Source organism: Poecilia reticulata, chromosome 17, assembly GCF_904066995.2.
Source record: "Poecilia reticulata chromosome 17, P_reticulata-male-v2, whole genome shotgun sequence".
Taxonomy (NCBI): domain Eukaryota; kingdom Metazoa; phylum Chordata; class Actinopteri; order Cyprinodontiformes; family Poeciliidae; genus Poecilia; species Poecilia reticulata.
Genome location: NC_088846.1, coordinates 18,277,803 through 18,301,966, shown reverse-complemented (window position 1 = coordinate 18,301,966; position 24,164 = coordinate 18,277,803). Strand labels below are relative to the sequence as shown.

Here is a 24,164-nt window from a genome sequence, read left to right as displayed (position 1 = left end):
GTGTTATCTGATGAGGATCTGTCAGGGGAGACAGGTTGTTGCTGCTACATTATGACAAAGGACATATGTGACGTAAACTTGACATGCAGCAAGAATTAAAGCTTCTGAGGTTTTGAATGAAACTTAGGCTGAAAAAAAATGTTTGTCGTGTACAATATCGAGGTGTTTCCTTATGTCAGCTGGAAGTCAGGTGAGTTTAATAATTGTGTGAATGTCTTCTGGGACTGAAAATAAAGCAAAATAAATCTTTCAAACTACATATGCTGGACCAAGTCAAATGGGTTTAATTTACCCATTTAATTTATTGAATTTGTTAAACCATGTCTGCATTTCATTCAGGCCATGAGAGAGCAACAGAAAGTAACTTTCTGTAAGCAACGGGAAGGCTAAATGGAGGACAGCAAGGTTGCTCATTTATTTTATTTTTTTATTTATTTTCTTTCATACCCTCTCTGCCATAAAACAAAGTACATTTGGAAATGTTTGCAGTGTTTTAGAAACATGAGTTGAGGTAAGAATTTATATTCTCTGAGAATATCAGTCGAGACTGTTGTCTAACACCAACTATATTTACCATGCAAAACTCTAGTGCAGTGGTTCTTAACCTGGGTTCGATCGAACCCCAGGGGTTCGGCGAAGCCTCTGCCGCGGAGGTAAAGACACACTTGTGTAAAGTGATGACGCGCCCCACTTTGCCGTCACTTGCTGCAGAGGATCACGTTACGTTGCTTAGCCAATCAGTGCTGCGGAGGAGCACTGATTGAAGGAGTTCCACTCAGCATGGATTTGAACTTGTGTCTTTAATTACTTCAACAAAGCTCACCGTTTTTACCAAATTCTGTAGCTTTTGGTGTACTTCTAAATCTGCTCTTAGTCGCATCTTTGCGGGGTTGCTACTGCCTCTAGTGGCGTGAGGATGGTAACACAACTAATATAATTGCATTACTAAATCAGAATACCGCAAAGTCTTTATTATTTATTATTAATTTTTCATTCTCTTAAGAATGTAGAGCTAATTAAATTATCTAAACAAGACCTTAAAGTGGTTCCAGTTTGTCTCGAAGGCAAAGAAAGTTTCAACCTGTTGAAACTGGCACATTTTAAATACCTTGGGTCGTTCCTGGACAGTCAGCTCAACTTTGCTGAAAACACTGACTATATTTTGAAGAACTGTTCTCAGAAGACTTTGTGATCTTGAATTATGTCTTGAATTTGGGGGGGAAAAATCATATTTATCACTACAGAAGGGTTCAGTGAATGCGCATATAAAACTGGTGGGTTCGGTACCTCAAAAACGGTTAAAAAACATTGATCTAGTGTAAGATGTTAACCCCAGTTTATCAGATCTATTATCACTTGGTAGTAAAAGAGCAAAGCACTGTTTTACAGTGACTGCCCTTTCACAATGTGACTTAACGTCACCTCTCCTCTTATATAAATAAGAAAAAAACTTCACACAGCAGGAAACAATATTTCCTTTGCTGTTTTTACATTTTCTGATTGGCTTTAAAGAGAACTCAAAATGGTTTAAATTATCAATGGCAAGTCAAAGCTTTACATTTACTGTAACTTTGTAAAACAGAGAAATTTCTTGCTCTCAGTTTTACTGCTTTATAGATTACAGTAAATACTTTGAACAAATATTTAGTCCTAAAGAGGTGGACATTGTGAAATATCAGCAACAACTGGAGCTGACCAAGTGCATCTGAATTTATGGTGGTGTTGTTCTCAGACCATATAAAGATATCTATCATGAGGTGACATCAGTGAGACATACAAAAATAAAAATTAGAAGATACATATCTGTTTTAAAGTTAATCTAAAATCATTTTCCATCTTTTACAAATTAACACACTCCAATATGCATCACCTCAGCTCTATGGGGGCCCTAAGTAATTGTGAACTAGTTAGTACTAGATAGCGAGAAGGCAAATTTAACAAACCACATAACAGAAGTTCACACAAGTGCCCCCTCTCTTTAACTTTACAAAAATAATTACTTCCCCTTACTGTTGAACCTTATGATGCAATCTTATAAGCAAATACTAGCCTCTCACAGTGCCCAATTATTTTTCAGAGGACCATTCAGAGACAAACAGTGAAAGCAATATAAGAATGTCCAGACGTGTGCCCACATCTCTTTGATTTTGTAAACCCCTACATCTGTCGACATCTGTGTAAGATCTGATCACACCAAAAATCTATTTCTCAAAGTCTTTCAGAGGTTAAATCATCTTATCTATCGATCTGTTTTATTTACGCTGCCAAGTTACATACAGTGTCTGAACACACGAGCAAAAACCTACATTGAAGTGCTGCGAAAACTACAATTAAATATAAGAAAAGAGATGGCAAGACTTTCAAAGACTTTCAACGTAACCCTTTAAAGCGTCCGTCATATGTCTAAAATATACTACGTTTTGGCTCTCAAAACATTTTGTAGAAGGTTCACTGCACAAAATAACTGTTCAAATAAGCCTGGGCATTCGTAAGTGAAAGATCACTCATGTTGCAACTGATCTCACTAATCCTTAAGGACCTAAAATGTGAAATGTAGTGGAAGAAGAGAATATTTTATGGTGTTTATATGCAGTCTCAGTGTCAATTGAGAGTTCATGTTAAAATATTTACTCTCAGTGAACTAAAACCCTCTCAGGTGAGGTCTCATTTGAAACAGATGTTTAAAAATAAAAACACCTTGTTAACTGCAAATCCTCAAAGCGACCATCATTAACTCAGAATATGACTTGTGCAAACTGTGTCATGTTAAGACTCATGTTTCAGTTGCTGTCACCCGCATTTTGTCCCCATCAAGTTAGGACTGAAAACATGTATTTAATGAAAATCTTGGACAAATATTCACATCACTTGCTCTGATGCATTGAAATGGAGTTACTATGCGTTATTCACTTGTTGCCATGGTGAATCATGTTATCAGAGCTCAATTGATGGTAGTTTTTTTCCCATTACTCACACATGCACCGATAGTGAGGGTTGATTGAACACGTGTAATCTTAGCCAAATTGGAGGCTTCTCATTTTAGGCCCTACAAATAACACTCATTCAATGGTTTATAGAAATGAATTCAAATTACATCATTTTTTAGAAATGCTCTGTAGGCGCCTTGAGTCATCAATAATTTATTTATGCCTTTCTTTAAAAGTCAAAGAAGTTTGTTGTATTTTAAGATGTTTGTTAAACAAGAGTCCTACAGACTATATAATTTATTGTAGAATATTTGAAAACTGGTTATTTTTGTAAACCCAAATGTGTCTGTACATGAACAACTTAGCAGATTAACATATTTTAACAAAACATTTATATTACAGTGGATGCACAATCCAAAAGGATCATTCATTTTATATTGGCTCTGTTCTTTCTCCCTCTATTTTTAGTTTATAAACAAATAACTGAGGTAAATAGTTATAGAGGGATATACTTAGTAAGTCCGGGAGGACGCATGCAGTTAAAACAAGACAGGACTAAAAAACAATAAGACACCAAAAGCTAAAGACTGTGTTTGACAAGAAAAGATGTATTGTACAGTGTTGTATGCAATACGATAATTGCATGGGACTTATTGGACTGCGAAGGCTTGCAAATTAATTAAGTACCATGTATTCAAGGTTCCCGTGCCTGTAAAATACTTGGCGACATAAGTTTTTTAAAACATATGAATGTTTTAAAAGACAAAGAGATGGTAAGAGATGGTAAGGTGTTAAAGTAAATAAGAAACTACAAATCCAAAACTGTAAATGCCTCCCAGAGGATTTTTTTTTTCAATAATACCTTGTTGCACTGCTTTACCCATGCTCAGAATCTTCTTTTGGAAATGTATGTAATTGATGTTGATGTTATGATAACCTACTGGGGGCAGCATAAGTACTACAATGTCTTTGAAATTAATCCAATGAAAACATAGACAGATTTTTTTTTAAGCTGGGGACCAGAAAAATGTTTTTTAAACTATTGTAATGATGTAACAGTCTTTAAATCTACACTACATCGACAATAGAACAGCACTGAAATGACCAAAACAAGAGCTTGAGCCAAAAAATAATAATAATCTGAGGAAAGTTAGAATAGAATAGAATAGAATAGAATAGAATAGAATAGAATAGAAAATTCAGTTTGCTTCCCTGGAAACAAAATATATTGAAATTATTGATGAATTGATACTGTTCCACTGTATATAACGCTACCCTGGCAATTGACTGGAATATGTGCCTAATTGGAACCCAAATATTCACCCATTTATACTTATTCTGTTATTAAAACTGAGAATGCAAAACAAAAGCTTTGCGACAGCAGGCAGGATATTAGCAGATTTGCAAGGACTAAAGCTGATCTATGCATCACCGAGATTTATGCTTTCCAAGCAGACAAAAGATGATCAACATCTAATTAAGAAGAAAAATATATTTCCATTTAAGATAAAACGTCTGATTAGCAAAATGAGGCCCAAAGCTGTATTGTGGCGACAGAGACGGGCAATAATGAAAACTATGCTAATTGCTATTTGGAATAACCATTTGACTAGATTGATTAACCAACATTACAAGAGGGATCAAAGTCCATGTTTGTACACACACGGCTCTTGTGGCTTGGACATAAAAGATTTGTCATTTAAATGTCAATTAATTAAATCCCAAAGACAAATATTTATCTTCATGTACCATTTGATTTGTGCTGTTTATGTGACTCAAGGGAGGGGGGGCGGGGGGGGAGGAAAGATTATGCCTAGTTTGAGTCGTTTCCATACTTCACAGATGTATTTACATAAGGCTTTTTTTAGGCACAAGAGCTACAACAAGTAAATACTTACAGAGCTCCTCTATAAACACCAACATTCCACATCAACAGCAATTTACACCGACATGACTTGTAAAAGACACAGCTGGTGGTGTTGACTGACATTTCTAAATCTAGAAATGCTTCACAAACTCACAAATATAATTTTAAAATATATTGAGCTCATTATAGCCACTGCTCTTCAGATAGAGCAGTGGCCTTTCTCCTGACATAGCCTGCAGCTTGTCCGTGAGCTAAAATTCAAACCACACAACCACAGACGAGCCACAATTTTACAACTAACCGCAAAATATGACTCGCCTCAGTTTACGTAGTTAATTAATGTTTGTGCTCCTGAGAAAATAAATATTTTATCAATAATTATCTTTTCATTCTCTCTTTGTTATTAGCAAAAGAGTACAGATGGTCCTGCACTCAAACAAGATGCAGTTTGTACCAGGGAGCTGCCTAGGTGCCACACAATACAACAGAGAGCTCAGAAGCGTCGGTCTTTAAGCTTCTTGTATCTCTCCGTGTCATCCATTTTGCCAGTCATACGCACAATGTCCTATTGTGGAAACCTATTGGTCCTTTCTTGAAATCCTAAGCACTCCTCTTGAGTAGCTGTGGATTTGGGTGACTGCCTTTGCTCTAACATTGGTCCTGCCGTCAAGAAATGTGACTGGGAGTTTTAGCTTCAGCAGTTTTATAAAATGCAGTTATAAGATGCAGAATAATATTATCACAATGAAACACTAAATCCCAAGAAATACCCACATGTCTGCGTCTTTAGATCACAACATGCAGCTAAGAATGTGCAATATTACCTTTAGGCTAAAAAAGCAGGGAGGAATCAAAGCTTTACTCATCCAAGTCTTATCTGAACAACACCTGCCCTTCAACACACGCTGTGCAGACAGAAACTACATTAAATACTTTCACAGATAACACAACAGTCGATATCCAGAAGCTACAGTGCCTTGGGAAGGAGAAGAGAAATGACATGGTTTTGAACATTTTTCATAAATATCTGAAAAATTTTTATTTTTCAGATTTGTGTTCAGTCCACACTTTCTCTAATATCCTTAAAGCTGCAGCAGGTAACTTTTATAACAAAGTTGTTGTTTTTTTTAGATATCTGTTAAAACTGTCACTATGTCCTACAGTATGAGACAGGTAATCTGTGAAAATAAATTTGCTTCTCTGCCTCCTCCTTGCGGTCTACTGCCATATCCAGAAAAATCGTGTGACCAGTCAGAAATAATCAGAGCCAGCAGGAAGTTTCTTAGTGCTGTCAATCATGCAACTGTACATGTGGAACAAACAGCCTCACAAAGAGCAACAAACACATGAAACAGGTCAGGCATAAAGCTGTGTAGAAGTTCAAAACAAGGTTAGGTTTGTGTTTTGACCATCTGACAGCTCTGTCATAAATAAAAAAATTACGGCACAATTCTCCATGTAAACTGATAGGCCAGGCAAGGGGAGCATTAAACAGCAAAGCAGCTAAGTGGCACTTGGTAACTCTTTGGAAACTGAAGAAATTCACAGCACAGTTGGGAGAATCTGTTGGCACGACAACGATTAGTCCTGCACTCCACATATCTGACCTTTATGGAAGAGTGGCAGGAAGAAGGGCTTTGTTAAAAGAAAGACAAAATTCCCATTTGTAGTTGGTTACAAGCCATGTAGGGGACACAGACAGGGGGAAAGTGGTCTAGTCAGATGAAATAAAGGCTGGACCTTTTGGTCTACAAACAAAATTCAGTGTGACAGAAACTGGACCATATGCATTACCCCAACTGTGAAACATGTTGATGACAGAACCATCAATATGTTGGGGAGTTTTTCTTCAGCAGACACAGGAAAAGTGATCAGAGTCAAAGTGGAGAAAGATGGGGCTCAATATTCAGCAGGAAGGATGGATGTACGTTTAATGTCTTTGTCCTCTTCCACAACTATAAAGCCACTAAACATACATCCAGAGCTCCAACATTATGGTTTAGATCAACTCATATTCAAGTGGTAGAATGTCACTGGATCCAGATCTAAAACCAAGCCAAAACCTGTGGCCAGAATGTGTGTTTACATATTCTCTCTCTACATCCAGCCTGACCAAAGTTGAGCTATTTTGCAAAAAAGAATGGGCAAAAAAATTACCAACCAAAACCGGTCGATATTCTCCTAAAGGCTTGCAGTTGGAATTTCAGCAAAACGTGATTATACAAAATATGGCTGAATACGGCTGTAAACTGTATTTTAAGATTTTTTTTTCCATATAAAGTAGTAATAAAACACAATGAAATTTGCAGTTGCAACGTGGTTATAATTCCTTGAGAACAGCACAAAGCACAATATTCCCAGGGTGCTGTCTTTTTAATAGCACTGACTTCTATATTAACTTCAATATCTTTTATATATCCAAAATTATATTACAGATAACATCTGTGCAGCTGTCTCCATGCCTCAGTGATTTTATGCCTGACACATTCATCCAATCTTATTCTCAGCTCAAGGTAGAACAAAATTAAAGCCTGATAAGTTTAGAGTCTCAATCTCTTAAATAAAGAGATTGAGATCGAATCATGGGACCTTTCCAAGTCATGAATTAATTAATGTTTGCAATCCTGATATGACAAACAGACTTTTGGTAATACTGTTTAAAAAAAAACTGTATACCTGATTTCAACAAATTTGCTAATTGAGGACAAACTAATTTCTATATTAGCATATTTTGTAGCATTGTTAGAATGATCCTTTCTAAATATGCAGGTCACAGAGCTTAATCTACAAAAAAAATCATATAAACACCTTTTAAAGTGTGTTGTGGAGAAATCTTTGATCTATGGCCTCAAGATTTCAGCCATGTTTAATCAAAGTTTACTGGAATAGATTTGTAACTTTTTTCTTTTTACCTATTTTACCAATTCTTACAGTTCGACAGGAATGTAATGCTTCTCCAGTCTCTCAGATTTAATCACCCTCATCTAAAAAAACACCACTTTTAATAAAAGCAGTGGAGCACTAAAACGAGAAAAAAAAGAAAAATCGTTACTTGTTCTTGCATATCATTTGCTAGCTGCGTATTGAAAAAGGTTCACAGAAACAAACAGCACCCCAAATGTCAGTCACTGCAGAAAAATGAACATCACGAAGCAAAAAAAGAACAGGGCCGTTGTGTCACTACCATATAAAAGCAAGGTTTTATTAATCAACAAAACAAGAGGGAGACCTTCGTGGCGATGGGAATTCATTTTGTAGGGGGCTGTAATTTCTATTCACTCTTTCTCCAGCTAAATGCATGAGCTACTGGTTTCTTAGCAACAGACTCTGCAATGATGCAAGATTGAGAAGCATAGATCTGCGGCTCTATACAGCGCAGGTGAAGACAAGTCAGTCAAAGTCGGTTCTTGCTGCTCTTCAAAGGGTCTCAAAGTTCGAATCAATAGGAGAACCTCATCTTGTTTCAAGTGATGAAAAGGCACAGACTTTTTACCTCCAGCTACAGGCGTGTTTTATCAAAGGGATATAAAAATCCTGAATGTCTTATCATGCCTCATAAAAGCCTGTATATTTTTCTAGTACATTTGGACGTGTGGACTGTTAAAATCATTTTGAGCAACGCTGAGAATTTCAGGTAGTATAAGTAAACAAATAAAACTAAAGAAAATATTTAAAATTTCTGTTAAATTTTATTTTTAAAAAATGCAATTTGGGAAGAGAAAAAAATTAGGACACTCCCACATTTACTTCCACAAGAAATTGCTGAAATTTCACGTCAGGTGTACATGATGAGAAAAGTATTACACAGCATTTTGAAGACAGTTTTCCCTGTTTGAATTTTATATTCCAGTTAGTGTGTAAGAGTGAACATCACAATAAGATCAAAAATGCTCTCTGAACCTTTCAGAAAGATGACTGCACCAGCTTATGAATCTGGTAGGTTTAAAGATGTCTCATAAGAATTTCAAATCAGCCATAATACAATGCAGAAGAAAAGTCTAAAAAATTTTAAACAACCTAGAACATGATTAGGTTTGGATGTCCAAAAATGTTCATCATAAGAGCAGACAATATGCGACATAAGTCTCCAAAAACTGTAAAATGTCAAAATAGAACCGACAGTTCTTGCTACTTTTTTTTACCTGAAACTCCATGCCTGTACAATCAGAATGAGACTCCACAAGCTTAACTTTTTTTAAGAGGTATGCAAGAAGGAAGCCTTTGCTCTCTAAGAAAAACAAAGGTCAGACTGAAGTTTGTCAGAGAGAAAAAAGATTAAGTCCAGGACTTGGAGGAGAAGCAGAGCTTCCGGAATTATGTCCTTTGGACAGACACACAGCAGCAAACATGTGCAGTGTTTTCTATGAGAACGCACAAATTCTGAACTGAGGAAAACAGTCAAGCCTGAAGGAAAACAAATCAACAAGAAAAGTTAAGTTCAACCACCCAAACTTATCCTGTGAACGCATTCTAAGCACTTGCAGAGAATCAATTTTGCTGTTTGTTATCAGGTCAGGATTGTGCTCCTTTTCAAGGCAGTGAAGACAGGATAAAGAGAGGGAGAAAAAAAACATGACCTTTATGTTTAAAGCACATCAGGGAGATAAAAGGTTCCAGCGCTGTCCCATCAAGACACAGAATATTGTAAAGAAAAAAATGCAACCATTCAAAAAAGCGCCTGAAAACCAAAAGAAAATCCTCCATTTCTTAAAATGTTAACAAAATTCACATAGCTCTCTTAATATAGTTCTCCTTCCATTACAGGAAATATCCAGCTTTTTGTATGGCTGTAGTGACTAATATTTGGTCTATATAAGCTATCATGTTTAGACAAGTCACTTTATCATAAATGCACTCATTATGATGCATCATTTTTCCACATAAGACTACAATTTTTGCCTCAGTTATAACTTGTGCGGTGCATTCACTTAGTCATACTGTCAAAATCTAATTGGATCATTGTGTAAATGTTAAATCTGTCAAACTGTGAGAGCCAGAGCATTTAAATACTAATCAATAAAGCCCCCAGGGTGGTGCTGAAGGGTGAATCCCATTTTCTATGGTTTACATCACAGAAAGCACTGCTGACGAATTCATCCAGGCTTTCTCTTCACCCATTACAAGCCTCTAAGCCTTCTCTCAGCAATTTAATGGATAATTTTGTTTTAAAATTAGATGTTGATACCAATGCCCCCATAGCAACAAAAGTATCTCAGGAAAATGTAAAAACCTCCTTAAAGAAACATCGATCGATTATAAAAGGAAACAAACAAACAAACAAAAAAAAAAGTGCCAAAAAGTTCAAAGGCATAAATGTAACAAGGGGACAAGCTTTCCCACACTTTGAAAACCTCCGACACAGAAAATACGTCAGACCGTCAACTCTGTCTCAGGTGCCGGAAATTAATAGCTCCTGTTTTCATCATGTCTAGAAACTGCTGGTATTTTCAGATGTTGATTGGGGAAAACTTTCTATGTTTAAATAAGACCGTCAAGTGACCTTGAATCTGCTGCAATTGTCATGCCGGGGCGTTTTACGGCGCTGTGATTTTAGCATCTCGTCGAAACGTGCATCTACTTTTGACCCGATTCCACCTCATTTAGAAAACAGCCACACATCTCCGACGAACCAAGTACTCATTCAACAAATATATTCTATATTGGAAGTTCCGTTAAATTAAAGGCTGGTAGCACAACAACACAATGCAATCCGCTGTCATTTCTGTTGTCATCTGCCTGTGCATGTGTAGAACAAACCCTAGCAGCCATGTGTTTTGTGGATGTGCTCTTTTACACCTGCACAGTACTTCACACCTCCACGGGGGATGTTCCTGAAAAGTTCCACTCCGAGACCTGGTTTCAATAAGTGCAGTTTGCATGGCTGGATCACAACAAAAAGTAAAAACACGACATGGTGAAGCAGCCTTCGGTTTTTATGTACCACATATTTGGAATAAACTTCTGGTACACTGCAGGACTGCTCCTAAATGTTTCCTAAATGTCACCATAATGATTTTTTGTATTTTTTACGTTCCTCAAATTCATAAGTTTACATGCAATTAGATTACAATGCAATGCAAAAGAATTTTGGAAAACTGATATTGATCCCTTAGCTTTGTATGCTTCGGATAGGATAATTTAAGTTAATTGGAAGCACACATCCCCGTTCATTTCAAGGCAACACCTTCAACACACAGATTCCTTCAGTATTATTACAGCAAAAAAAACTGTGGGTCTGTTGATGCAATGTCCAGATGCCGGAAAGAGTGATGTTCATCTGTTCAAACATTTGTATGAAAGTATAAAGAGGATGGGAATATCCAGTCATATTCCCAAATGCCCTCAGAGAAAAAATACTTTCATTTTTGGAGACGTTTCCAAAGGTCTGATGAAACCAAAATAAAAGTGTTTGGCCACGACGAGCTTCATTATATTTGGAAGAAAATAGAGGAGGTTCACAAGCCTAAGAATATCATTCCAACTGTGAAATATGAGGGTGGCACCATTATGGGACATTTTCTCCTCTGTCAGGAGAAAAGGTCCAAAATTCCAACAAACTATTATGAGAAGTTCATGGGGGGATGGCCAAAACACTTGATCCGGATAATACAGCTAGAAAAAGAAGTCATATAAACTTCAAAGTTTGAAGGTTAAAAATTTAATATCTAACAATTCGCAAACTAATTGCTTTGGCATTTAGCAAACAGAAATAACTTTGGTAAAGGTAATCTTTTCACGTATACAGTGTATATTAAATATATGGTTTCAACATTTATTTCAGGTAGTGTTAAAACAGCACACTGAGAAATGGGGAACTTCTTCTAGAAGCTGACACACCATCATCAGCTTGCTCACTGACCTTACGTAGATATGGAGGTGTACGTGTATTCATTATTCTTATATATGGCTGTTGGAAGAACAAAAACTAAATGCCAAATGTACCTGATGAAAAATAAATCGATTGTATTGTGCTTAAAATGTATTCCAATGCCAATGAACTACAGATACTTTGGTGTATTTTTGCTCACTTTTGATTTAAAATCAAAATGAATATTTTGAGTGGCAACAGTACTCTTTAAAACCTATAGTTGCCCAGTTCCGACGAACAACATACTCACAGGAAATTATTGGATAAAGAGCTGGATGACAGGCAGGGTGACAAAAAAAAGGACAACTGCTACTATAATTTAAGAAGCTTACAAGTGGCAGTGCATCAACTGCAGCTGACATATTGCTGTCACTCTCCAAAGTTGGATGGCCGTCTTCTAAAAGTTATGCTTGTCAAGCAAAATTAGAGACTCTCCGAAAGTAGCACCAAATGGTGGAGGCAGCATGATGATATGAGGTTACTTTTCTTAAGGTGTCAATGCAGGTGGAGCTATAAGTGTTGACAAATACCAAGCAAATGTGAGTCAAAACTAGTGCTGCACGAGAAATCAAATCGCATTTGTCATCACAATATTACAGCTGCAAGAAATTGTTAGATTGCAATTTTTGGTGGAACTCAAGTGCCATGCATTCATGTCCTACGTATCTATGACACCTTTGGTGATGAAGAGGCTCCAACTTCCCTAAATGTTCACACCAAGTGTTTTTCTTCAGAGGCTGAGATGCAAAACGTGAAGGAGGATGTAAAGGCGTTGTGTAGTGGTGAAGGAAGAAAAATGTGAAATGAAGATTGATTGTAATCAATACCAGTACTGCAATTTATTGCCTTCAAGAAGTTCCTGAAATCATGCAGCCCCAGTCAAATCCTTCAATTGTCCACTAGAAAAAGACGATGTGGAGTTTCATTTTCAGCATTACAGTGACAGAGGCATACGCAATTAATAGAAAAGCAATTCAAATTAAAGTTTAGAAATTGTCAAGTGAGAGTTTAGACACAAACATGGGAAGGAAGGAAGAATGGATAGATGGGTGGATGGATAGATGGAAGGAATTCCTACTGTAAGTCAATCTTTCTTTACCCTTCTACTACTGTTTTGAAAGGGATTTTCCTGTGTCACTTTCAGGAAACACATGCTTTTATATTTGGCAGCATCTGCCTCCATTAGCCAAACTAGATCTCCCTCTCATTACAGGTCAGTGTCAGAACAAAAGCAAATCCCATTAGGCAGCAGAGCTCATTTTCAGAGGACTGATTGCACAGTGCCTCCTGTGAGGCAGCTGAGCTCTGTTATTGTTCACACTGCAGTGCATGGGTGCAGTTCGATCCGTGAACAAGGAGCATGAGATTGGCTACGCCCCCATCCTCCAAGTGCGATTGTTGACATTAGGGCTGTGCCTATGACATTGTTACCAAGTGGGAATAAAAGGCAGGAAATGCCCTCCCGTTATCCCCATCCCTGAATTAAATAACATCCCCTCCTTTTAATGAATGAAACCACTAAATGGTTATGAAATTACTCACCTTCAATAGAGATGACATGCTCTCTGATCTGGTTCTGCAGAGCCAGGTCGTCGATGCGCTCGATCAGGTCGTAGATGGCGTAGATGTTCGGGTGGACGGACTCGAACCGGTGGATCTCCGCTCTGATGGCTGCTGAGTTGGACAAAACAAACTGCGAGCCGGCCGGGCCGGACTGTGCAGCCTGACCCGAAACAGTCCCCGAACCGAACTGACCGGCCCCTGAGCTCGCAGACGATCCGGATCCGAACTGGGACGGGATGGACTGGGGTACCGGGACGGGAACGGGCGCCGGGACCGTCCCTGGAGTGGGCATGGCTGGCTGAGATTGCTGCGAGATACCGGACACTGGGACGCTCGACTGGAAATTCATTATTGGTTGTTTTCTCTCTTTTTTTTTTTTAAATGGAGCGGCTAAGTCTTCTTCAGCGACAACACAAATGTGGAGGCTAGAAATTAGGACTCAGGCGATGCGAACAAAAGAAGTTCGCGCGATGCGGTGGTCTGGAAAGCGATCAACACAGAAGCATCAATAGTTGGTCGCCAACTGCAACAAAACGCGGTTCATATTATCACAACTTGACTGAGGTTCATTTTCCGTTATTGGCCAGATCTTGTCCAGGGCCCCCCCCTCTTTTTTTCCTGTGTCTTTACAAACCCGCAGTGCCTACCACTCGGACACTCCTCCCACACCGCTGTTTTGGTCAAAGCCGTTTCCCGTAGTTGCCCTGTTTGAAGCAGACAATGGGCTTCTGCGCGGCGCCCTGGTCCACTCGCGTTGAACGCCGTTGTTTCTGCACTGAAATGAAACAGTGTTCAGTTCTCGTTGGTCCAAGTGCTCCCTGCCCAGAGCCCTCCTCCGCATGGTGAAACGTCACCCATCACGTAATTGTGCATGAGATGGGGGGAGGGTGTGGAAGGGCAAAATCACAACGTGCAAATCATCACAATAACCTACCTGGCAATTATGCAACAGAGAAACTGAACAACAAGACGATACACACAGAAAGGATAATATATATGTCTAATTCGTTCAGAATATGGTGTTTTATGGGGCTTTCCTTGCTATGTTCAGTACACAGTGATTGACGGATACATTCAGGTTTTTTTGTTTTTTTTTCTTCATTTTCTAATTACTAAGTCATAATTTCCAATTTATCTTACTTGGATTTCATGGCTTATACATTTTTTCCACAAATAAAAATCTGACAAGGGTAGCATGCATTTTATTCAGCCCCCAAGTCCAGCCACTTTTCACTGTGTTTAGAGTGGCAGGCATTCTCATGTGTTTAAACGATGGGTGAATACAAATGAATCCCACACCGACTTTAGAGGATTAACAAAATAAAATAAGTTATCATTCTCCCCCCTCTACTTAATTACACTCTAACTTATGTTTGGTCTATCAGACACATTCAAAATCAAATCTTTTGACGTTTGTATTTGTAAAGTGGCCAAACGTGGAAAAAGTTTTAGACCTTTGAATACTTTCTCAAGGAACTGAAGCTGCTCTGACAACGCCAACATGCAAAATGTTCTCACTTTTAAGAGATTACTGTGAAGGCAGATTTCAAGCTCTCATTTCACAGCAGCAGCCTTGAATAAAAGCCAGTTTAATTTTATGGAAGTTGGCACCGGGGTCGCATATTCAGCAAACAAGCATGCTCCCAGCTGCATTGGGGAGCAAGAAAGAACATGACAGCTGAAGACTCAAAGCCATGGCACATATGATGTCAATGCGTACTCCATCAAGTGTTCCTGTATGTTAGCTGCCAGTAAGGAGTTTGATTAGAATTGGCTCTTATCTGATTTTGTTTTTGTTTTTTTTTTTCCCAAGGAAGAACCAGACTGCCCTCATGGCTTGAATGCTGCAGCTGTTAAAGGCCACATGACTGTGACTGTCGGTCATGATCTGTTGCACCAGTGTGGTCACAGTAATACAGTAAGCTCTAAATGGAAAAAGTAAAAGCAACTCTGAAAGCAAAACAGAAACCATTACATCAATGATAATTTCACTGCATTGCTATTTTTTTTAAAGAAGTCTACAAAACTCAAACTTAAGACAGCTTTAAAGAATTACAGTGATCTAAAGACAGTGCAATGAAAGAAATTTTTATGGCTCTCTCAGCTCTCAGACCACCTGCTGCTTTGAAATTCTATTCCCACATTATTAACAGGGTACTGCAAAAAAAAAAAAAATCAATGTTCTCAAAAGCCATACAGATCGAGCTTCCGTTGAGATTATTCACTTTTGCTTTGAGCACTCAAGAACTTTCATGAAATGCCTGAGATTAGAAAATATCAAACATGGCACTTTTTACAGCTTCTAAAACTTAGTCGTTGATAATTCCACATACAAAGCTAAATTAGTGCCTTTGAGATGCTGGAAACTAAATGCTAATGCTCCTGTTTATGTAATTAAATCAATCTAATTTGTTATGTAACAAAACCTGTTGAGTGTGACTGCAGAGATGATAATGCACTTTACAGAGCAACTTTTCTTTCTTTCTTTGGTGCTGCAGCATCATCATCCTGTCTGAGCAATTATATATTCAGTCACAAGACGAATCCATTGCTTTGAAGATTAAAATCATTATTTATGATTTTCAAAATAAACAATGCAGCTTTCTTGCCATTTCAAGTAAGAAAGCTGATTCACAAACATTCTCAGGACATAAGTCATTTAAAGAAACGCTAAATGAAAATTACTATTAATTTTCAGTTTCCAGAAATTAATAGTAATTTCTGGAAACTATGAACATTATTGACGACACAAATGTGAAATCCACACTCCTATCATTGCAAAGTGCTTCCTGTGTTTTCTTTATTCTCAGCCTTCTGCTACCATCTGTTGGCCAAACATGAAACTTCTTCATTCATCTCACTCTTTTGGTTAAATCAATATTTGCAGCAAAAATCACTAATTTCCCTTCAGTATATTTGCTATGTTCCTGAGCATTTTGTTTACACTGTTCCGCTTGTGCTTAAGCTATACTATGAAGTCATGTTTTCTACCAACAAATATGCATATTTGAAGAAAAAAATAAAATCTCAGACATCTGGTGGCTAACAAATGCAGAAATATTTTAATATAGGTTTAGATTTAAGTTGTTTAAAATGTGCATTTTTCTCCCCATTGTCTTCTTTAATGATTTCACTAAGTAATTCTTGGAGAAAAAAAACAAAAAAACAAAACAAAAACATGTTTTCAAGTATCTGTGCTCAACCATCAAAAACAGTAAAAAAACGGCACAGGTTGAAGCAATGAGCAAATTTTAAAATGTAATTTCTTCCTTTAATTGAACTCAAGGCCTGTGAGATCTGCCCTAGTGCAAAAACCAACTGCCATGAATACCAGAATAATTAATCTGCATGAAACCTCCTAAATTATGGATTTTCATTTTGACTTTTGAAGATATTAATTAAATGCAAAGCTTCCAGCTAAATTTGTTCACATTAATAAGCCCTCGCATCGAAAGCCTTCAAGTACAAGACCTGCCTGAAAGCATTTCAATAGGAATGAACTAATATCCTATTCTTTACAAAGAGAAATATTGAAGTTACTTTACCATTACTACACAGCCATAGATAAGCCACATACATTTCGTGAAGTAACTAATGCATATGGAAATGTATATGCAAGGTATGTATATGCAAGGTCTTCCTTTTATATACTTGAGCACTGAATTTTGCTCAAACATTAGAGCTATTATTATGCCATATTAAGCCAAGATCAAGGGTAACTAGAGAATAATGTGAAACAATTTAAAGAATATTTTGTTACCTTTGACTAATTCACAAGTTGACGTATTAAAATGACTTTTCCTTTCATCAGTTTGGGAAAGCCTAGATGCTGATGTTATGGCTTTGGAAGGTAGGCTAATTTATATTTGAGCTAATGGAGGCACAAGACAAGTGTTACTGCATTTCAAGACAGATGCTCAAACATGCTGCTCTCTTATGTGACATGATGGAACTATCATATTAAAACTGTCACCATGATACAATCGGGATGCCATTTCTAGATAGCTATCCAAAAGTTACATGCTCAACAGTTCAAATAATCAGCACATCAATAGCACAAGAAGTTCTAACTATTTATTAATTTTTTGAGTATTTTAATAATTAGCATGTATCCTTTTGTTCTGGACTTCGCACAACTTCTCCTCAGTGGAGTGAGGTGGCTGCCTGTGAGGGGAGGATAATTGTTACTCAGAACAAAGAAGGGCTAATGGTTAGTAAAACTTAAGCCAATGTTTGTGTAGAATCTGTTAAGTGTGGATGGAAAAGTGATATGGAGGTGCTCAGATAGAATGACTCACCTGTCTGTTCTGCGTCCTCTCCAGGGTGTTTGGACAAATAGTTTTCTATGGGTCCAGACACCTTTTATAGGTTCTGGGAAAGGCCATGGAAAAGTGGGGGGAATTGTTTGTGGTGATCTTTTTGTGGTGTGTCATGATGCTGTTTATAGTGTAAAGATAAAACATAAAATATTCATAAAAAGAATATAGGATTGTGTGTTATTTGGTAAAATGCATTTTATTTATATAGGTGGAATCCCTGTGAATTAAAGATGGTTCGGTCCTTCACAGCTAAGACTATTTAAGGTTGCAGTTGTAGCTTCAGAAGAGTTCTTGATGCTGTTCTAGAGATGGATAAAACTTTTCTGCACTATAAATTCAGTTGCAAAAGGTCGCCTTATTACAGGGGTTACTGTATATGTGGAGTGATGTGTAATGTTCAGTTTCAGTTACCATGGGCCACTGCTGATTCCTTAATTAATACTTTACTTGTTGACCTGCCAATGAAGGTCAATGGCCATGTCTGTAGGTTTGCCATCATGCCATATTTTTACAATTTTCGGATGTAGGAATGAAATCATAAGATGATTATTAGAGAATCTAAAACTTTATCTCTATCTGGTGCTGTTATCTTGGTCTTCCTGAAGCATTTGCATTTATTCTGAGAATAAATTACAAACAAGTAAATTCTTTACAAATGTGTAGAGTTCTGATGATAGATGAATGCATTGGCATGATGTAGAGTTATTAGATTAGATATTTTTTTAAATAAAAATATTGAAAAGACTTCACAATCATGCAGAACTTTGAATGTTTTGCAATGCATAGTACCTTCTTCTGGGTGCCAAAAAGTTTTTGCTTAAAATATCAGGTCCTGAATAGTTATCTTTACTGGACAGATGAATATAAGTGTAATTTTGTCTCCTCCTATCTCAGTATTTGGCATTTATTTCATTGTCATGCTTATCCTAGAAATTTTGCAAGTGCTGCCTTGACTGTAAAGTAAATACCAAAATACTGTAGAGTCAATCAATCGTAGCCACGTGTATAACAGTGGAGATGCTCAAGATGTTTGCAACAGTTGATTTGATGTCCAGACTTCATGGTGTGATAGAACTTTAAAAGAGCTATAAGCATGTGCAAGCCATAATAAACCTGACATAACATTTCTAAAAGTAGATGGAAGTGTTTCACAGCATTATGAGAAACCGATAAGGTCATACATTTCATTGGCTATTTGCTGTTAAAAGTTGTTTTAGGTCACCTAAAGACAGGGCACGCATTATTGAAACACACTGCTACTTTGGCTTAGTTCTTTTCTACATAGATAATTAAACTGTGCAATATGTCATATGTTGTTGTCTACCTGAAGACATTAAGGAACAAGTTATTTTTATTATGCTGTGATATAAAAACCAAATGAATATCATAGTTCTTGCCATATCTTATTTTTCACCCTGGGTACAGAGTGACTTCAGCAGGCCTTATTGTTTATTTTTTCCCTGTGGCACTCCAAGTGGTGTCAAGTATTCCTACTAACGGCTGAGGCGAGAAATAGAGAGACAAGAATAGAAGTGTTAATCCACTGAAACAGAGCCCTTGCTTCTGGAACCCTCTGGTTGACAAATTAAGTACCAGGTTTTCCTCTTCTGATGGAAAAAAAATATATATAGGGCACACTACAGCAGTGGTGACTAGCATTTATCTCCCTTGTTGGAGAGGCAGAACAGATTTCTTTACATATGTAAAAGCAAAGTGGGAAGAGCTGCTGGCAAGCTGAAAAAAAAAGTAAAACCATCTCTAATTTGCATCTTAAAAGTTCATCACATACAAACGGAGGCAAAAATGGCCTAAATTATTGCTTCCAAGAAAAATAAAACTTCCATAGAATTTTAGCAATGCTATGAAAAAATTAAAATAAAATAAAAATAGATGAATATGTGAAAATGTTTCCATTTTAAAATTTAAAGAGCCAATTCAGTGTGTCTTTTGTTATTTTTTCTGGCTCCACAAATCTCAATCAGACAGTTTATTGCCTGGTTTCAACTTGAAAATACACAAAGGAGGCAATTAACCCATCTTGTTCCTGTTGAAACTGGAAACTTATTGTCTTTGTGAATTCAAAAATTCTGTCTGGGTCTCAAAACACAGATCTACCTGAAGAAGCTCCTCTGAGAGAGGAGTCATTGGCAGGGACTGATCAGCCAATCAGAAGCTAACTTGCAAAGACGAGCGCTTTGCCAAGTTAAACAGCATAATTCCTTGAAAAACCTTGATCGAAGGCCAGAGGCACCAGGAAGTTCCATAAAGGTCAGCAATATACTGTATCACTTCAGCCAGGGGCGCAACTACATACTTTCTGAGGTGTATGCGAACATGTCTTCGGCGCCCCAGGCCCCAATGACAAAAACTTGGACAATTTATCTTTAATTAAAGTATCAATAATAATAAATGTGCATATATGTGACTAGATTGCTGCCTACAGGGCAATTAAAACGAATGGAACAAAAACAGGGCAATATTTGATCATTTAACATATAAGTGAGCCAAAGAGCCACTTCTGTTGGCCTGTGTCTAGAACTGCCTGTGGGCTGGGCTGTAGGTCTGAGGCTTTTTGTTAGCATGTTTTCTATCATTCTTAGGATACCAGCTCATTCCATCTCCATATCCACCTTGTGTAAATTACAAGCTACTTCTCTCGATCAATTAGCCGATCGATCGGCTGATCATAATCGGCCTATTTCCGTGAAAAAGTGTATGATCGGTGATCGGCGATCATTGGCTCTTGTTGACGATACCGATCACCTGCATCTCATTTCGCAGCCTGCCTGTGCTGCTGGTCTCCTCTTTCCTTCACACTGCGCAAACGCGCAGCAATAAATCCTAAGCGATGTGGTGTGGAACTATAGCACTGAGTGAATGGGGACAAAAATTGAAGCATGTGGGGTGAAGCAGGTCAAAATGCATCAACACAACGAAGCTAATACGACATAAAAACAATGCCATACTTGACGGAGTTTGGCTACGTCGAGGCTCACTGCAGTAAAAAAGACATATGGAGGATCATATAGCAGGTAAAGCAGCGCGCAGCTACAAACACTCACTCGGATTAGCATGATGGTCAGAAAGCTAAACAAATAACCCGCAAAATGATTTAAGTCTTCGAGCTCCGATGTAAGACGCTGGTTCTGCTCTCGCTGTTGAACCGCTGCTACGCGCTACAGGTAGTAATATTTGACAGACGGAGCGACGCTTCTGCTCCACCTGGTAGTGACTCTCACACCAAACCTCTGTTTAAAGCTGCAGCATCTAACTTTAAAAAATACATTTTACATACGTATTAAAACTTTCGCTGTCCTAACATGAGACAGATAATCTCTGAAAAAATAATCGATCTCCTCCCTGCTCTGCATAATTACTCCACTCAGTCAGAAACAGCCACTCAGAACTAGCAGTGATCAGCTAGCCGCCATGCTATCAGAAAGTTTTCATTCAGTAACTCAGGATTGTTTATTGTAATGGATCCTGTATTTGCCTTTGAATGTTTTTATACTTGAATTTTTTGGCAATGCTGAGAGGTTTTATTTTGACTCTTTGCATTATTTAGCCTCTTCGGAGCCTACATATGTTTTCAGTCTGTTAAAGATAGTGGCAGTACAATTTGCAGAATGCCTGTTTTGTTTTTTTCTTGGAAAAAGTTATTAAAAACAAGTTTTTGTCTAAATTACGGTGAATTTATGGTTCCTTTTTCCATATAATGTAACCGGTAGTGCTTATGATAAAAAAAAAAAAAAATTATGCGATCGGTATCGGTGATAGGCCCTCATGGCTGATCGGAATCAGAATCAGTAGGAAAAAACCTGATCGGCACATCTCTAATATATATATATATATATATATATATATATATAAAATATACATAGAGAGCGAGAGGTTGATAGATATATAGATTGATATCGATATATAGATATTATAGATATCTATAAATAGATTTATATATATTTATAGAGAGATTCATATATATATATATATATATATATATATATATATATATATATTTATAGAGATATAGGTTTATATATATATATAAGTGAAAGAGAGATCGATAGTTATACAGATTGATATATAGATGTATATATATATATATATATATATATATATATATAATGAAAGAGAGATCGATAGATATATAGATTGATATCGATATGTAGATATCTACATATAGATTTAGATATACTTATATATATATATATAATAGATTTATATATGTAAAGGTTTAGACTTCTAAAATTCTCTCTGTCGTTGTTTACATTTTCTTTCTCTAAATCTCCCTTTAATTAATAAATGTGGTTGCCTGATTTTCTGTTTCGAATTAGAAATTTTAATCTCACAATAGTTGAACATGAGTTCTGATGTTGTTGAACGTGGGGGACGCCGGAGCACCCGGAGTGAACCCACACCTACACGGGGAGACATTTCCCACCGTGAAATCCTGTCTTTTTAATACTAAAATACCCAATTAATAACAGTAGCTCTTTTTCCAATGAATGCCAATCACCCAAAACACACGTGGCTCCACCCTCCTTTCAAATCTAATATACACTGCTCAAAAAAATAAAGGGAACACTTTAACATTGAAGTGAACACTGAAGTGTTCCCATTATTTTTTTGAGCAGTATACTCATAGACTGTAAAGTCAGTCTATGCTGACTTTACATCAGCATAGACAGATGTAAAGTCTGTCTATGCTGGACAGACTTTACATCTGTCTTTAAATTGCCGCAGAGGTGTTGGAGTTAAGGCCTTTTTTATTCGTCTCCACAGTGAAATCTTCTTTGTGGGTCTTTCTTCTGGTTCAGACATGATGTTCTCTGCTGACTCTGTTCTACGTTCTTCTGTTATATCACTCTCCCCTTCTATGGAATCTACAGGAGCTTTGCCTGGTAGGTCTTCTGACGGGGTGCAAAGTTTTGTCTCTATTGTGGGGGGGATCTCTGGCATGATCTCAGAATCCGATTTTGGTGCGTTTGCGTTGGGGACTGAGTTTTTATCTGTCTCTGTTTCCTGCTGTTGTTTCCCAATCACCGTTTCATTTTTATATATTTCAATTATGATTGTGTCTGTGTCATTTCCGACTGCTTCTGGTGTTGAAACGTCTTGTTCTCCAGTGTTTTCAACAGAAAGGTTTTCATTATTCAACGCCTCTAATTCAGATGCAGCTCTCAATTCTGCCTTTCTCTTCTTCTTCTGTTTATATTTCTTTGACCTTTTCTTTACTTTTTCATTCCCACTTTGTTGCATTTCAGACATAACAACCTCTTCAGAGATAGGTTGGTGGGTCGAGATTATTGTTTTGATCTTATGAATCTCATTGATGGAGGCAGCCTGATCCTCAACTATTTCTGGTACTAAAACTTCCTGTTCAGTGTTATTTCCAGAAACTTGATCGTTGCTAATGTTTTCCATCTCAGACATAGCTCTCATTGCTGCCTTTCTCTTCATCCTCCATTTCGATTTCCTTGATTGTTTTTTTTCTCTTGCTGGTCCCCATTTGATTGTGGTATGGAGGCCGTCTCTTCTTCGATCACCTGCGGTTGTTTACCAATAACTGTATTATTTGTGTGATTCTTATTTTTGATGGTAGCTGTCATCTCCGTTTGCGTCGAAGCAGATTTGTAGATAGGTTTCTGCTGCGAGGCGTCTTGTGAGTCAGTTTGAATTGCAACAGAAACCATTGACTTCTTCCTTTGTAATTTCCTCATCAGATCTTTCTGTTGTTTAAGTTTAGCTCTTAGTTTATTCTTTAGATCGAACATTTCATCCAGCTGTTTCATTAAGTTTTTCTGTACCTCGATATATTCAGACTCCTTGGATTTGGAAAGACATGTACACTTTGTTTCACTTGGAGAAACCACAGTGTTCGTCAAATAGCTTTCCTTTTTCAAGGAAGCTGCCTCGTCATGCTCCTTTTTGGTGACTGGCTCTGGTGTTGAAATCACAGGTTCCTCTTTATTTTCTTGACTACCTTCTTCTGCAGGCAGAGAAGTGTCCTGCTTGATAACATTTTCAGCGCTGGACTTAGAGGACTCTTCCTTCTCTGGTGTCTCCTTCAGTTCGGAGATCGATTCCTGTTCGGTAACCAGCGAATTGTCTTCCATTCCACTACTTTCATCTGAAGTCCTTTGATCAGCAGGGGCATGTTTCTCCACTGAAGAGTCCTGCTGTTCGATATTTTAGGAGAAACCTAGGAGAAGGTTTATTTTATTTTTAAGTTTTACAAATCGAGTATTACACACACGTAGATATTTTTACGCACGCACAAATCCTGTTACGCACGGACAGTGGCGCAACTACACATTATTCAGGTGGATGCGAAAACATAGATCGGCGCCACCCCCCCTGCGAAGGAACGTCAGGGTGAAGGAGCGACGCTCACTCGCTCTTCTACTATGGGCTCTTCTAGTCTATGGGAAAACTTCCCTCCAGACGGGGTTTTGGCGCCCCCTCTGGTGCTGTGCCCCTATGCGTTGCATACCCTGCATACCCACTTTTTGCGCCACTGACTTCAGCCCTAGTATCATATTTAGACGTTTGAATCAGACAGATTTACATTAAAAGCTCGACACAATTACAATTAAAATTGACATTCATCCTTGATTATA

At 37.6% G+C, this 24,164-nt stretch overlaps 1 protein-coding gene across 2 annotated transcripts in view; it reads right to left on the bottom strand.

Annotated features, from left to right (window-relative positions):
- Positions 1 to 14,061, bottom strand: part of agap3 (ArfGAP with GTPase domain, ankyrin repeat and PH domain 3) — a 145,930-nt gene extending 131,869 nt beyond the window's left edge. The window contains exon 1 of one of the 2 annotated variants that reach the window (XM_008434265.3): positions 13,205 to 14,061. In XM_008434265.3, the coding sequence (XP_008432487.1) occupies positions 13,205 to 13,574 (370 nt within the window). In that variant the 5' untranslated portion in view covers positions 13,575 to 14,061. The remainder of the gene's footprint in view (positions 1 to 13,204) is intronic. The other variant, XM_081598790.1, reaches the window with a different exon arrangement.
- Positions 14,062 to 24,164: the final 10,103 nt, after the last annotated feature.